General features: G+C 41.3%; 2 protein-coding genes across 4 annotated transcripts; one reads left to right on the top strand and one right to left on the bottom strand.

Annotated features, from left to right (window-relative positions):
* Positions 1 to 2,553: 2,553 nt before the first annotated feature.
* LOC116360147 (uncharacterized) lies at positions 2,554 to 4,542 on the bottom strand. 3 transcript variants are annotated; one of them, XM_031814890.1, is made up of 4 exons: positions 4,419 to 4,542; positions 3,661 to 4,226; positions 2,998 to 3,420; positions 2,554 to 2,867 (listed from the first exon to the last, which is right to left on the bottom strand). In XM_031814890.1, exons 2-4 carry the CDS (start codon positions 4,131 to 4,133, stop codon positions 2,837 to 2,839), a joined length of 927 nt encoding a protein of 308 aa, XP_031670750.1. In that variant the 5' UTR covers positions 4,134 to 4,226; positions 4,419 to 4,542; the 3' UTR covers positions 2,554 to 2,836. The 3 variants fall into 3 exon arrangements, with proteins under 3 accessions (XP_031670750.1, XP_031670751.1, XP_031670749.1); XM_031814891.1 differs by having other exon boundaries at positions 3,661 to 4,173; positions 4,419 to 4,510; XM_031814889.1 differs by having other exon boundaries at positions 3,661 to 4,495.
* A 2,733-nt stretch (positions 4,543 to 7,275) lies between these two features.
* LOC109877053 (uncharacterized) lies at positions 7,276 to 9,867 on the top strand. Its single transcript, XM_020469376.2, has 4 exons — positions 7,276 to 7,401; positions 8,230 to 8,726; positions 9,000 to 9,425; positions 9,573 to 9,867. The coding sequence occupies exons 2-4, from the start codon at positions 8,251 to 8,253 to the stop codon at positions 9,589 to 9,591; spliced, it is 921 nt and encodes a 306-aa protein (XP_020324965.2). The 5' UTR covers positions 7,276 to 7,401; positions 8,230 to 8,250; the 3' UTR covers positions 9,592 to 9,867.
* The last annotated feature ends 4,225 nt before the right edge of the window (positions 9,868 to 14,092 follow it).

Genomic DNA, 14,092 nt, shown 5'->3' with positions numbered 1-14,092 from the left:
AGTAGGCCAATAGTATCACAGCGAGGTCAAACAAGTGTGTGTGTGTGTTTGTGTCAGATTATCCAGTGTCCACAGCAACATCATTGATTATTCTCTACTGTGATGTGTACTATGGTTTTAGCCATGCTCTCACTAACACTCATCTTTTCTCTTTCTCCCCTTACGGAGACTCTTGGACCGTAACTGAGGACACCCTGGCCTGATTCCTAGACGTGCCTGGCCCAATCCCACCTGGCCTCCTTCTACCTGCCTGTTGGTGGCCTGATTCCTAGACGTGCCTGGGCCAATCCCACCTGGCCTCCTTCTACCTGCCTGTTGGTGTCCTGATTCCTAGACGTGCCTGGGCCAATCCCACCTGGCCTCCTTCTACCTGCCTGTTGGTGTCCTGATTCCTAGACGTGCCTGGGTCAATCTCACCTGGCCTCCTTCTACCTGCCTGTTGGTGTCCTGATTCCTAGACGTGCCTGGGCCAATGCCACCTGGCCTCCGTCTACCTGCCTGTTGGTGTCCTGATTCCTAGACGTGCCTGGGTCAATCTCACCTGGTCTCCTTCTACCTGCCTGTTGGTGGCCTGATTCCTAGACGTGCCAGGGCCAAATTTCTCCTGGCCTCCTTCTACCTGCCTGTTGGTGGCCTGATTCCTAGACGTGCCTGGGCCAATCTCACCTGGCCTCCTTCTACCTGCCTGTTGGTGGCCTGATTCCTAGATGTGCCTGGGCCAATCCCACCTGGCCCCCTTCTACCTGCTGCCTCCACTGGTTCTTTCTCCCCCTCAAGTCAAATGAAAGCCCTCATCGTTTCTCTGTCTCCTCTTCCAGAGGGCCTGAGGCTCTAGGACCACGACTGAGGCTTGACACCTGGACGTGTTGTTTTACTGTTCCATGGTACATGGCATAGATGTGTCTATGCTCTGGGGCGACTTTGCTCTTAAGATGGCTGTTTTTACATCTGTAGGACAATTGCTGAAATATAAGATATTGCATTCGTAGGTAGGATACATTATTCAAAATTGTAGGCAAAATGATTAACATATTTTTTAAAGGAGTGTGTTTGTCTGATTTTGTAGAATTCATCACCAAATGGATTCACTGCTCTACTGTGAAGTTGTCACGTACCACTCCATACCATCGCAGGTAATGACAAGAAAAATGGTTTGCAATGTATTTCAACAGTATTTCATACTTACAAGTTATTTCCAGTTATCCCCATGACCTTTCACTATCTTTGGGTCGTAGACACAGTCCTCCTCTTCCATGCCAACCTCAGGTGGAACCCAGCCAGTGTCATAGCCATGCACAGTGTGCCAGGTCTTCTGCTTGGGGTGGTTCTTCTTCTCTATGATAATAACCTTCCCCACATCCACTCTGACTTGAAGTACTCTTTTCTCCCAGTAGGGGACACCAGGAGGGTTTTCAATGGCTTTTAGAATGTCCCAACTAACATAGGCACCAGTTCCAAGAACACTTTAGTCTGCACTTGGTGTAATAAACTCTGCTGTGGTGCCGTGGAAAATCACATATTCTGTCTGGTCTTCAGGAAGTGTGTTGCTCTCTAGGAAGTTGATGTAGTATGGAGAGTTAGCCATAAACTAGAAACCACACTGCAACTGAATAAACCTCTGCTGAGATGAACTGTATTATAAGTCAATACAATGCACAATTACACATTGTAATATTAAATAGTCCTTTAACTGAAACTGTTACACCAAATAGTGATATTTATACAATAACAATATGCTGAATCACTATTGTTACAGTAATATTACAAGTGTTGTAACATTATCATGCCTACATATAAATGTACTTTGTAAACAGGGATTGTTTAATATATCTAAGATAAGTGTCCAATAACAAGACTGTTTAATAAAGACTGTTGTTTATTATACTGTGTATGCTTAGGAAAACAGTGCTTCTTACTTATCTCGCTACTGTGCTTTCCACTAGTTACCACAGCCACAGATGCAGGAAAAGAAACATGTGCCTTTTGGTCTTCATTTAAGGTTAGGGTTAGTCATCAGGGTTATCAGTGAGGTTACAGCTAGGGTTAAAGTTAGGGTTAGGTTTAAAACCACACTTTAATAAGAAATAGGCGAGGTTGAAGACTTTGCGGCTGAGGTAACTAGTGACGACTCACTACCGTGCTTAGGTTTCATTTCCAGGTTTCCACTCGTCACTAGACATAGAGATGAATAGAGGGCACACTTGCCACAAATAACTATGTCACTGTGTCTCTAGAGAGCATAGCAGTCCATCAGAATGTAGAACCATGATACCTCTATGTAAGTGAAAAGCAACCATCCCACACAGATAGAGGTAGTCTAATAAATACATAACCATAAACCTACTGTATTAAAATGTTTAAGTGGTATGTCACCAACCTGACATTGAAAGCTGCTGACATCTTTTGCAAACAGTAGTGAGCATTCAGCTGCCACCAGCGTGAAACTGGAAGACACCTTATAAACCTATGGCAGACACACAACATTGACTAAATATTGCCAATGTTTCCGCAGTAAAGATGCTTCAGATTAAATGAACACACTCAAACAGTGGGTGACTTTTAGAGGTTTATTTGAGATTTATTATAGGAAGACAATTATTCAGAACAATTATGATCAATGATACACGCCTTGTTTATGTCAAGTGAATATCATTGAATCGTTTTTAAAAATGTGATAAGGTTATATTAATTGCATATACAGTAGGTGTATTGCCAATAATCAGCAAGCCTTTGGCAAAATATAGCTTCTTCCTATGCAATATTGAATGTGTAGCTATAGCAGCATGTTACATCTTATCCTGATGAACATGAAGTGTAATGCTCCTTGAATACACCTTCAAGACTCAACCTCCAGTGATGGGTTTAACCTGAGGATAGAGAAACACATACAATATGTTAGAACCTGCAAGTAGCGGAGTACATATTTCAAGTGCAAGCCTTCTAGGAAAATGAAAACTTCCATCTAGTGATTTGTGAGAGAAGTTCAATATTACATACTTTTTCAAGATGGACACTTTCAGCAATGCCATGACTTTGATTCTCTTTGGGTCGTAGACACAGTTCTCCTGTTGGTTGCTCGGCACCATGCCAACACCAGGTGGAACCCAGGCAGTGTCATACCCATATGTGTGCCAGTCGTATTGCCTGTCGTGACCCTGCACATCAATGATCTTAACCTTGCCAACATCCACCTTCACTTTCAGAACCATCCTGTCTGAGTCATCGGCCCCAATGGGGTATTTAATGGCTTTTCGGATGTCTCGACTGAGGTAAACACCGGCACCAAGCATCCCATCTTCGGAAGGTTCGAATCCATTTCTCTGTATTTTCACAGCAATCTGTTTTGATGTTCCATGATACATCACGTAGACGTGGCTGTCCTCAGGGGTGACTCCACTCTGAAGATGACGGTGTCGAGATCTGTAAGATAGAGAGACAGTTTTTGCAGAAATGTGATAAAAGTACAACCTTCTACAGTTGCAGTATTTTAAATTTGAGGCAAAATATCTCAAACTAATTTGTAAGCCCTCCACAAATATACTATAACAATGCCATTGGAAAGCTCAAAACACAATTGACTGCTGTGAAGTTCAATTGTTCATGACAGGTAAAACCAAGAGAATGTTAGCAGTGCTTTACAACAGTTTATTTTATACTTACATGTTGTTTTCTTTTACTTTCATGACCTGCATGACTTTGATTCTCTTTGGGTCGTAGACACAGTTCCCCTGTTGGTTGCTCAGCACCATACTGACCCCTGGGGGAACCCAGGCCGTGTCATATCCATGCTCGGTATGCCAGGTCTCCTGCATGGGGTGGTTCTGTTGATCTATGATTTTAACCTTCCCTACATCCACTTTGACTTTTAGTACTCTTCTCTTATTGTTGGAAACACCAAGGGGGTATTTAATAGCTTTTCCGATGTCTCGACTGACATACACACCAGGCCCAAGTTCTTCTCTTGATGGTGTGAAACCATTCTTCTTTATCAACTCTGTAGCCTCTTTTGTGGTGCCGTGGAACATCACATATTCTTTGTGATCCTCTGGATGCTCATTGGTCTCAAGAATGTTTTCTAAGTAGTATGGTGAATTTGTTTTGTTTTTCTGCTTGGTGTACCCCTTCAAAGCCATAATAATCCAACTGCAGCTGAATACACCTCTGACAAATGAGCTGTAATCCCAAAAACTATTTTTAAGGCCTAGCCATTTTGCAAATGATTTAGGCTGGAACCATTAAAGCAAATTGTAATGTTTAAATAACTATTCAACGTATCCAGAATAAATGTTACAATAGTATTAGAATAGCATTATAACATTCGAAAGTAAATACTGGTAAACAAAACAGTATTTGACTTATATCAAGTGTTCAATAATAAGACAGCTAACTTCTAGTGTTTCAAATAACATTATTCTCACCCGCTATAGTAACAGACGAATGCAGGACTATACCGTATGTGAGGGTTTCCTCCCACTCACGTTTCATTTCCTGGTTCTTGAGGAAAACGTTAGGTTTTCTGTTTCTTTGTAAGTAAAAACCACACCCACTCACGTTAGAATCTAGTCTAATGGGTACATGATCATAAACATATGTGAAACGTCATGCCGTATTAAGACCTCTGGAGCGTTTTACAATTGCAATGCGGACGCCTTTGACAAATACATTGACGTTTTTGGTCTTTATACAGTACCAGTCAAAAGTTTGGCACACCTACTCATTCAAGGGTTTTTCTTTATTTGGACTATTTTCTACATTGTAAAAAAGTAGCGAGGACATCAAAACTATTAAATAACACATGGAATCATGTAGTAACCAAAGAAGTGTTAAACAAATCAAAATATATGTTATATTTGAGATTCTTCAAAATTAGCCACCCTTGTATATCCGACTACGATCAGAATCAGTAATGTGTTGTCGATCTAAACAGTGATCACACAACTGCTGTCTGCGACTAACAGGAAGACACCGTTGATACGTCTATGGAAGGCACAACATTGACCAATATTATCAATATATTTCTACACCACAGACTGTACATTAATAAAACCTGATTGGATTTTGTGGAGGCAAAACACTCAAACAGTATAGGGAACTTCTACAGTTTATTTGAGATTTGTTATAGGAAGAAAACCCTTCTTTAAACAACGTATGATCATTGATACACGTTCATTATCAAGTAAATATGATTGATTATATTTCAAAAATATATGATAAGGTTATATGATTTATTGCACATCAATTCCCATATCAAATCCTCAGCCTTTTGTGAGCCTATTTTGCTCCTTCATACTGTGGACTGTTGCTGCATCATGCTGGACAGTTGAACCATCCACTTCTGACACCTAAAATCCAGAAGAAAACCCTCTTGGTGTTCCAGACACTAAGGCAAGAGTAGCTTAAGGGACATTTCAAAGTGTTTTCAACTTCATTTTCATCATCTCCAGCACCACCCCAACATCAACATACATTGTGTGAAAATTGCACATTTCTATGTTTTGTAGTAAAAAAAAAAAGATGTTTCCAATGACATCATCAACCAATTAGTAGAGAATTATTAGGCAACGTCTACTCATTATTTGTTAAAATCACACGAACGCACACCAATGATCTTTTTTACCACAAAACATAGAAACACGCCATTTTCTCATATCTTGTTGATGTTGGGGCAGTGCTGGAGATAATGAAGTTGAAGCATTTTGACGTCGCCCATTAGAGTCAGAGTGGATGCAGTACCACCCCAAGGGGAAGACCTGGCACATTGAGTATGACACTGCCTGGGTTTCACCTGGTGTTGGCATGGTGCCGAGCAACCAAGAGGAAGACCTGGCACATTGAGTATGACACTGCCTGGGTTTCACCTGGTGTTGGCATGGTGCCGAGCAACCAAGAGGAAGACCTGGCACATTGAGTATGACACTGCCTGGGTTTCACCTGGTGTTGGCATGGTGCCGAGCAACCAAGAGGAAGACCTGGCACATTGAGTATGACACTGCCTGGGTTTCACCTGGTGTTGGCATGGTGCCGAGCAACCAAGAGGAAGACCTGGCACATTGAGTATGACACTGCCTGGGTTTCACCTGGTGTTGGCATGGTGCCGAGCAACCAAGAGGAAGACCTGGCACATTGAGTATGACACTGCCTGGGTTTCACCTGGTGTTGGCATGGTGCCGAGCAACCAAGAGGAAGACCTGGCACATTGAGTATAACACTGCCTGGGTTTCACCTGGTGTTGGCATGGTGCCGAGCAACCAAGAGGAAGACTGTGTTTACGACCCAAAATGAATCAAGAAGGGAACCGTAGAGAACTTGTCACTCTGAATAATCCTGTTGAAGTGCAAAATACAGGCAACTGCCAAAATAATAGAAACAGTTGAATAAATGAGGGCTACAAAGTATATTGAAACCAGGTGCTTCCACACAGGTGTGGTCCCTGAGTTAATGAATCACTTAACATTCCATCATGCTTAGGGTCATGTATAGTATAAAAATGCTGGGCAGGCCATTATTTTGACTACCATGGCGATGCCCCCATAGGATGATAATGCCCCCATCCACAGGGCACTAGTGGTGACGTAATGGTTTGATGAGCATGAAAACGATGTAAACCATTTGCCCTGGACGTCTCAGCCAACAGATCTCAACCCAATCGAACACTTATGGGAGATTCTGGAGCAACGCCTGAGACAGCGTTTTCCACCACCGTCAACAAAACACCAAATTATGGAATTTGTCATGGAAGAATGGTGTCACATCCCTCCAGTAGAGTTCCAGACACTTGTAGAATCTATGCCAAGATGCATTGAAGCTGTTCTGGATCGTGGCGGCCCAACACCCCATTAAGACACTTTATGTTGGTGTTTCCTTTATTATGGCAGTTACCTGTACAATACTGCACTTAAATATATAATGCACCTTAAAATAATGTACCTACTGGACAAAATGTATATTATTAGTCAATAGGTGTCTTCTATAGACTAATAGCATCTTCAATTTAGTCGCAAATGACAGCTGTGTACTCACTGTTCAGATTGACTCAACAACTGATCTTAGTCTGATGTATAAACACTACAGACATCATTTTACTGGTCAAAGGTGTCAGTATTGCAATTTCAAAATGCTCCAGACGTCTTGCAATAATAAGATGTACCAGACATGTTTATGTACCCATTAGATTGGGCTTCTTCCTCATCTGAGTTGGCGTGGTTGCTTCTCACTAGCAAAGAGATATCCTGGTCATAAATATGGATGGACTTTGCTCTCTCTCTCAGATTAGAATTTGAGAGAGGGGGGGAGGGGGGAGAGAGCGAGGGAGAGGAAACCGAGGGGAAACGAGAACTAAACTCTGTCATATAATCCTGAATTAGTCTGACTGGTTGGTTGAATCTGATTCCACAGTAGCAGGTAAGGATGACCAAATTATAATTTGACTTTTTAGAAAGTTGCTTATTAGCTACTTCACAAATGTTAACATCGCATTGAAAAATGTAAATCACAAGCCAGAGGATATAATCCAATATATAGTATTTTCTATAAAAGTGAATGATACAATAGAGATGATCTGAATTATAATGTATTTATAAAATTACAAACAAGTTTCAAGTGCTTGTAACATACCAAGTACATTGTCAACTATTGACGTTATTCATTATTCATGTCAGCCAAAGAAATATACTAAGGCAACACAGTAGTTGGCAAAAGCACGTGACATTTCTGAATTAGTAGCCTGGATGAAGTCTATTTGTGGTCGACATGTTGCCCTTTTTAATTCATATTTAATTGGCAAGTATCCCAATGTGCAGGCGGAGTCCCCTTTTATTACACTTCAGGTTACTTCCACAGGGCCTTCAGAAAGTAGTCATACCTCTTGATTTATTCCACATTTTGTTGTGTTACAGACTGAATTCAAAATCAATTAAGTAAATAAAAAATCCATTTGGAATGTCAAGGCAAAGGGGGTGCGAATACTTGTGTAAATGAGATATTTTAAATATTTTAAATAAGTTTGCTAAAATGTCTAAAAACATGTTTTCACTTTGTCATTATGGCGTATTGTGTGTGTAGATGGGTGAGAGAAAAAAACATTGAATCAGTTTTGAATTCAGGCTGTAACAACAACATGTGGAATAAGTCAAGGTGTATGACTACTTTCTGATGGCCCTGTAGGAGATCTAAATCGTTACTACAGGATTGCAGAAGTTTGTATATTCATAAAAGCATATTTTGCTACAGGTTCTCATAGCTAGAATCATCATGTTGACTAGGGCTTGCCTGAGGAAAATGAAACCAAACTCTCCATACTTAGACAACTTTCTCTACACTGGTGAACATCCTGAGGATCAAAGAACATATGTGATGTTCCATGGCACCTCAGTAGAGGCTGCAGAGCTGATTAAGAAGAATGGCTTCATACTATCAAGAGCAGATATCAGCATGCTTGGTGCTGGTGTTTATGTTACACGGGACATTCAAAAAGCCTGTGAATACCCTCTTGGTGTTTCCAACTCTAAGAGAAGAGTACTAAAAGTCAGAGTGGATGTAGGGAAGGTTAAGATCATAGACCAGCAGGATCACCCCATGCAGAAGACCTGGCATACCGAGCATGGATATGACACCGCCTGGGTTCCACCAGGAGTCGATATGGTAGAAAGCAACCGACAGGAGAACTGTGTCTATGACCCAAAGAGAATCAAAGTCATGGAGGTCATGAAAGTAAACAAAAAGACCATGTAAGTATGAAAGAGACTGTTGTAGTACAAACCCTCTGATTGGTTTTACCTGTGATGATGCAATAGATACATTCTAGATCTTTCTAACGGATTTGTTTTTAGAGCCTAGTTTGGGAGGTCAGACGACCAGGAAATAAATAAAAAAAACTACATTTCCCCAATGACCTAAAAATCAAGTCTCCTTTAACAAATCATTATTTTAAATAAACTATGTGAAGAATAGAAGCTAATATAATATCATATTGAAGCAAAAACTGTCTGCCTGTCTTACAGATCTAGATACCGTCATCTTCAGAGTGGAGTCTCCCCTGAGGACAGCCACGTCTACGTGATGTATCATGGAACATCAAAACAGATTGCTGTGGATATACAGAGAAATGGATTCAAACCTTCCAAAGATGGCATGCTTGGTGCCGGTGTCTACCTCAGTCGAGACATCCGAAAAGTCATTAAATACCCCATTGGGGCCGATGACTCAGACAGGATGGTTCTGAAAGTGAAGGTGGATGTTGGCATGGTTAAGATCATTGATGCGCAGGGTCACGACATGCAATACAACTGGCACACTAAGCATGGGTATGACACTGCCTGGGTTCCACCTGGTGTTGGCATGGTGAATAGCGACCAAGAGGAGGACTGTGTTTTCGACCCAAAGAGAATCACAGTGCTGACAATGCTGAAAGTGTCCACCATGAAAATGTGAGTGATATTGAGCCACAGTCAGTACCTTATCACAATGGAAGTACCCCTACAGTAGAAGGCTTGAAGGGCACTTAATGTGAGCCCCACTATACACACATGCAGGTTTTAATTGAGACAGCTTGTATTCTATTCTGTTTCCTGCAGGTTAAACCCGTCCCTGTAGAACTGATGGCGTTCTGCATTCAGTGGGAGCATCCAGCATCCCCTCATGGTCACCAGAAGAGGATGGTTAGAATCAGACGGTCCCACATGATGCAGTTCATAGGAAGAAGAAGCTATATTTTGCAGGCCCACAAGATGATTTCACATGTCAATCTATATGCAATCAATCATTTAACCTCATCATATCAAATATTCATATTTACGTGATGTAAATAATGCATGTGTAACAATGATCCTTGTTCCTATAATAAATCTCAAATAAACAAGTTTCACATTGTTTGTTGTGTTTTCCCTCCTCCTAATTCCAATCAGTTAATCTATTGAAGTATCTGTGCTGCAGAAATATATGAACTAATTTAGTCAATGTTGTGTGTCTTCCATAGACAGGTAGCAGCTGAGTTCTCACTGTTTGCGGAAGGTGTCAGCCATTTTGAAATGCTCAGATTGGGATACCATATATGTTTATAGTTCGGTATTCATTAGACTACCTGTACTATCTGAGTGGGTGTTGTTGCTTTCCCCTTACATAGAGGTGTCATGGTTCTACATTCCGAGGGACTACTATGCTCTAGGTCAGCGATCATCAACTAGATTCAGCCGCAGGTCCCATTTATTTTCTTGAACGGACGGTCGGGGGGCCGGAACATAATTACAAATCATTTGTAGACTGCAAATTGACCGCAAGAAGCACAAACAATATGTTAGACTAAAACATCATTACACACCTCTATTATATGTGGGAATACCTTAGAACAGAATGAAAATCACTTGGAGCTGATTTGCTGGTGTTTTTACAGTAATTTATGTCCAACCATTTAACTGGGCCACCAGTTGGAGATCCCTGCTCTGTGTGCCTTATCCATCTCTATAGAGACAAGAGTTGTCACCAGGAAATGAAATCAGTAAAGCACTCTGTATGAAGCACTACTGTGGGTTTCCTAAGAATACAGTATAATAATCCTGCATTTGTCAAGTAATAGCAGGTAAAATATCCTGTAATTCTAGACAATTGAACAGTCTTGTTATTGACCATTTCACTGATATATATCAAACAATATTACTGTAACAATAGTGATTCAGCATATTGTTATTGTATAAATATCACTATTTGGTGTAACAGTTTCAGTTAAAGGACTATTTAATATTACAATGTGTAATTGTGCATTGTATTGACTTGTAATACAGTTCATCTCAGCAGAGGTGTATTCAGTTGCAGTGTGGTTTCTAGTTTATGGCTAACTCTCCATACTACATCAACTTCCTAGACAGCAACACACTTCCTGAAGACCAGACAGAATATGTGATGTTCCACGGCACCACAGCAGAGTTTATTACACCAAGTGCAGACTGAAGTGTTCTTGGAACTGGTGCCTATGTTAGTTGGGGCATTCTAAAAGCCATTGAAAACCCTCCTGGTGCCCCCTACTGGGAGAAAAGAGTACTTCAAGTCAGAGTGGATGTGGGGAAGGTTATTATCATAGAGAAGAAGAACCACCCCAAGCAGAAGACCTGGCACACTGTGCATGGCTATGACACTGGCTGGGTTCCACCTGAGGTTGGCATGGAAGAGGAGGACTGTGTCTACGACCCAAAGATAGTGAAAGGTCATGGAGATAACTGGAAATAACTTGTAAGTATGAAATACTGTTGAAATACATTGCAAACCATTTTTCTTGTCATTACCTGCAATGGTATGGGGTGGTACGTGACAACTTCACAGTAGAGCAGTGAATCCATTTGGTGATGAATTCTACAAAATATTTTACTCCCCCTTCCTCAGTCAAACAGCAAAATAATTTGCCTACAATATGAAATTATGTAACATACCTACAAATGCAATCTCTCATTTCAGCAAATACTGTCTGTTTTACTGATCTAAAAACAATCATGTTAAGAGTAAAGTCACCCCTGAAGGTTGCCGTGTCTACGCCATGTATCTTGAAACAACAAAACAGTCTGCGGTGACACTACAGAGATATGGCTTCACACCATCCAGAGATGGTATGCTTGGTGCTGGTGTCCGAAAAGCCATTAAATACCCCATTAGGTGTTCCTGAATCCGACAGGGGGGTTCTGAAACTAAGGGTGGATTTTGGAAGAGTTCTGATCATAGACAATTACCACTTGTTCTGACTCTGCCTGGCTACCAGCAGGTGTTGGGATGGTGCAGATCAACCAAGAGGAAGACTTGTGTGTCTACAATCCAAAGACAATCAAAGTGTGGGCAATGACATTGTGAATATTATTGATTATATTTCTGAAGTATTTGTTATGATTGTTACATGAATAATTGCATATTGCAAAAGGTGGCCTGAGTAGGCCTATTGTGAAATATAGCCTTAATTAGTGAATATGGTCTATTCACTCATTAACGCATGGTGACGTCACCATGGAAGGCCAAAACTCCATCCCATCAAAACAGTCTTCTCAAACAGCTCTTACATTATCACTGAATGTACAAAACATTATGAACACCAGCTGTTTCCATGACATAAACAGATGTTTAAACCTTGAGACAACTGAGATATGGATTATGTATGTCTGCCATTTAGAGCGTGAATGGGCAAGACAAAATATGTAAGTGCCTTTGAACGGGGTATGGTAGTAGGTGCCAGGCGCACCGGTTTGTGTTAAGAACTGCAACGCTGCTGGGTTTTTCACAATCAGCAATTTCCCGTGTGTATTAAGAATGGTCCACCACCAAATGGGCATCCAGCCAATTTGACAACTGTGGGAAGCTTTGGAGTCAACACGGGCCAGCATCCCTGTGGAACGCTTTCAACAACTTGTAGAGTCTATGCCCTGACGAATTGAGTCTGGATGGCTGAGGGCAAAAAGCGGGGTGCAACTCAATATTAGGAAGGTCCTCTTAATGTTTTGTATACTCAGTCTATAAAACACAGGAAAACACAGAAGAATCACGTTTTTGACTGCGCTGGGCCTTTAAGATGTTCATACCAAAGACCATTTAGCCATTTCATATAGAATTTAAGGATTCCTGTAGGGGGTGCTATTATCCCATAGAAACACATTGAATAACACATTCACACACGGCAAAACAGATGGTAAAAAAAGTCATAACAAGGAAGTATGTTTTGAAACATGTTTCCTGTATCTGAGAGAAATAAGAAAGATCAGGATATTTTTTCATGTGTAATAAAATGTGGAAATGTGGAATGGCTCTATTCACCTCCAGTCATTTTTACCGCAAAGTCACTGAATGACCGTCTGACTAGTCCTGTGAAGCTTGTGGGCGTTGTAGAGAAATAACGGACGACACTGCAGCTGGAGCCTCAGTCAGCACACCCGCCTAGCCAAGGGCCACAGGCCCCTTCACTAGACCAGCAGCAGCCAGAACCCCGGCTGACCCAGCATTCGTCGGCCCTCCAGTCCACTCGGCAGCCTCAGCGATGCCATCTATCCTCATCCGGGGTCCTCCAGTTCCTGCACTAGTGGGACAGCACACCTCGGGCCTGCTCTCCAAATGCTGGGTTGTGGCCCTCCTCTGTTGGGGAGACACCACCAGCACCTGACTGGAAACCTGCTGCCTCCACAGTGCAGCCGTGGACTAGCCATGCCACGGAGTACTTGTTATATGGACACTTTCAACACTGTCCCCTGGCTACTGCTTGCTGCTGATGGGGTGGACCTGCCTTTGCCAAATGGACTTCATATTGACATTCCAGCAGGGAATTCTTAATTTTTGTAAATATGATACTCATACGTAGGGGTGGCTGTTATGAATTCCCTGCCGGTGAGCTCAACCTGAACTCAGTGGTAGATGTAGTATAGTAAATGTAAATCCGAGACACTCCATATAGTGTATGTTACGTTTCATATGGTATGTATTACATTGAACACAAATGTAAACGCAACATGTAAAGTGTTAGTCCCATGTTTCATGAGCTGAAATAAATGATTACGGAAATGTTCCATACGCACAAAAAGCTTATTGCTTTCAAATGTTGTGCAAAAATGTGTTTACATCCCTGTTAGTGAGCATTTCTCCTTTGCTGACATAATACATCCATCTGACAGGTGTGGCATATCAAGAAGATGATTTAACAGCATGATCATTACACAGGTGCACCTTGTGCTATGGACAATAAAAGGACAAATCTAAAATGTGCAGTTGTATCACACAACACAATGCAACAGATGTCTCATGTTTTGTATAAAGTCCATCATCCATCTCGTATGATATATTACAAATTACAATTTGTTGTGGCTAACGCTAGCTAAGCTAGAGTTAAGGTTAGGATTAGGAGCTAGTTGAAAGAGTTAAGGTTAGGTGTTAGGGGAAGGGTTAGCTAACATGTTAAGTAGTTGAAAAATTGCTAATTAGTTAAAGTAATCTTTGATGAGATTCGAATTGCACACATTTTGGATTGCAAAATGTGTGCATATTTTTAAAACATTCACTATGGGTTTTTACAAGGTGCAGGCCAAGCCATTCCATCAGACATTCACTATGGGTTTTTACAAGGTGCAGGCCAAGCCAT

This window comes from Oncorhynchus kisutch, unplaced genomic scaffold (assembly GCF_002021735.2).
Source record: "Oncorhynchus kisutch isolate 150728-3 unplaced genomic scaffold, Okis_V2 Okis07a-Okis12b_hom, whole genome shotgun sequence".
NCBI lineage: Eukaryota > Metazoa > Chordata > Actinopteri > Salmoniformes > Salmonidae > Oncorhynchus > Oncorhynchus kisutch.
The sequence above is the reverse complement of the archived record's forward strand: the minus strand, read 5'-3'. Positions and strand labels throughout refer to the sequence as shown.

Bases quoted from the DNA above. Each gene is read 5' to 3' on its own strand.
- LOC109877053 (XM_020469376.2), top strand. From the start codon at position 8,251: ATGTTGACTAGGGCTTGCCTGAGGAAAATGAAACCAAACTCTCCATAC. The intron at 8,727-8,999 runs GTAAGTATGAAA...CCTGTCTTACAG, and splicing joins AAAGTAAACAAAAAGACCAT to ATCTAGATACCGTCATCTTC.
- LOC116360147 (XM_031814890.1), bottom strand. From the start codon at position 4,133: ATGGCTTTGAAGGGGTACACCAAGCAGAAAAACAAAACAAATTCACCA. The intron at 3,421-3,660 runs GTAAGTATAAAA...TCTATCTTACAG, and splicing joins AAAGTAAAAGAAAACAACAT to ATCTCGACACCGTCATCTTC. The intron at 2,868-2,997 runs GTATGTAATATT...CTCTATCCTCAG, and splicing joins AAAGTGTCCATCTTGAAAAA to GTTAAACCCATCACTGGAGG.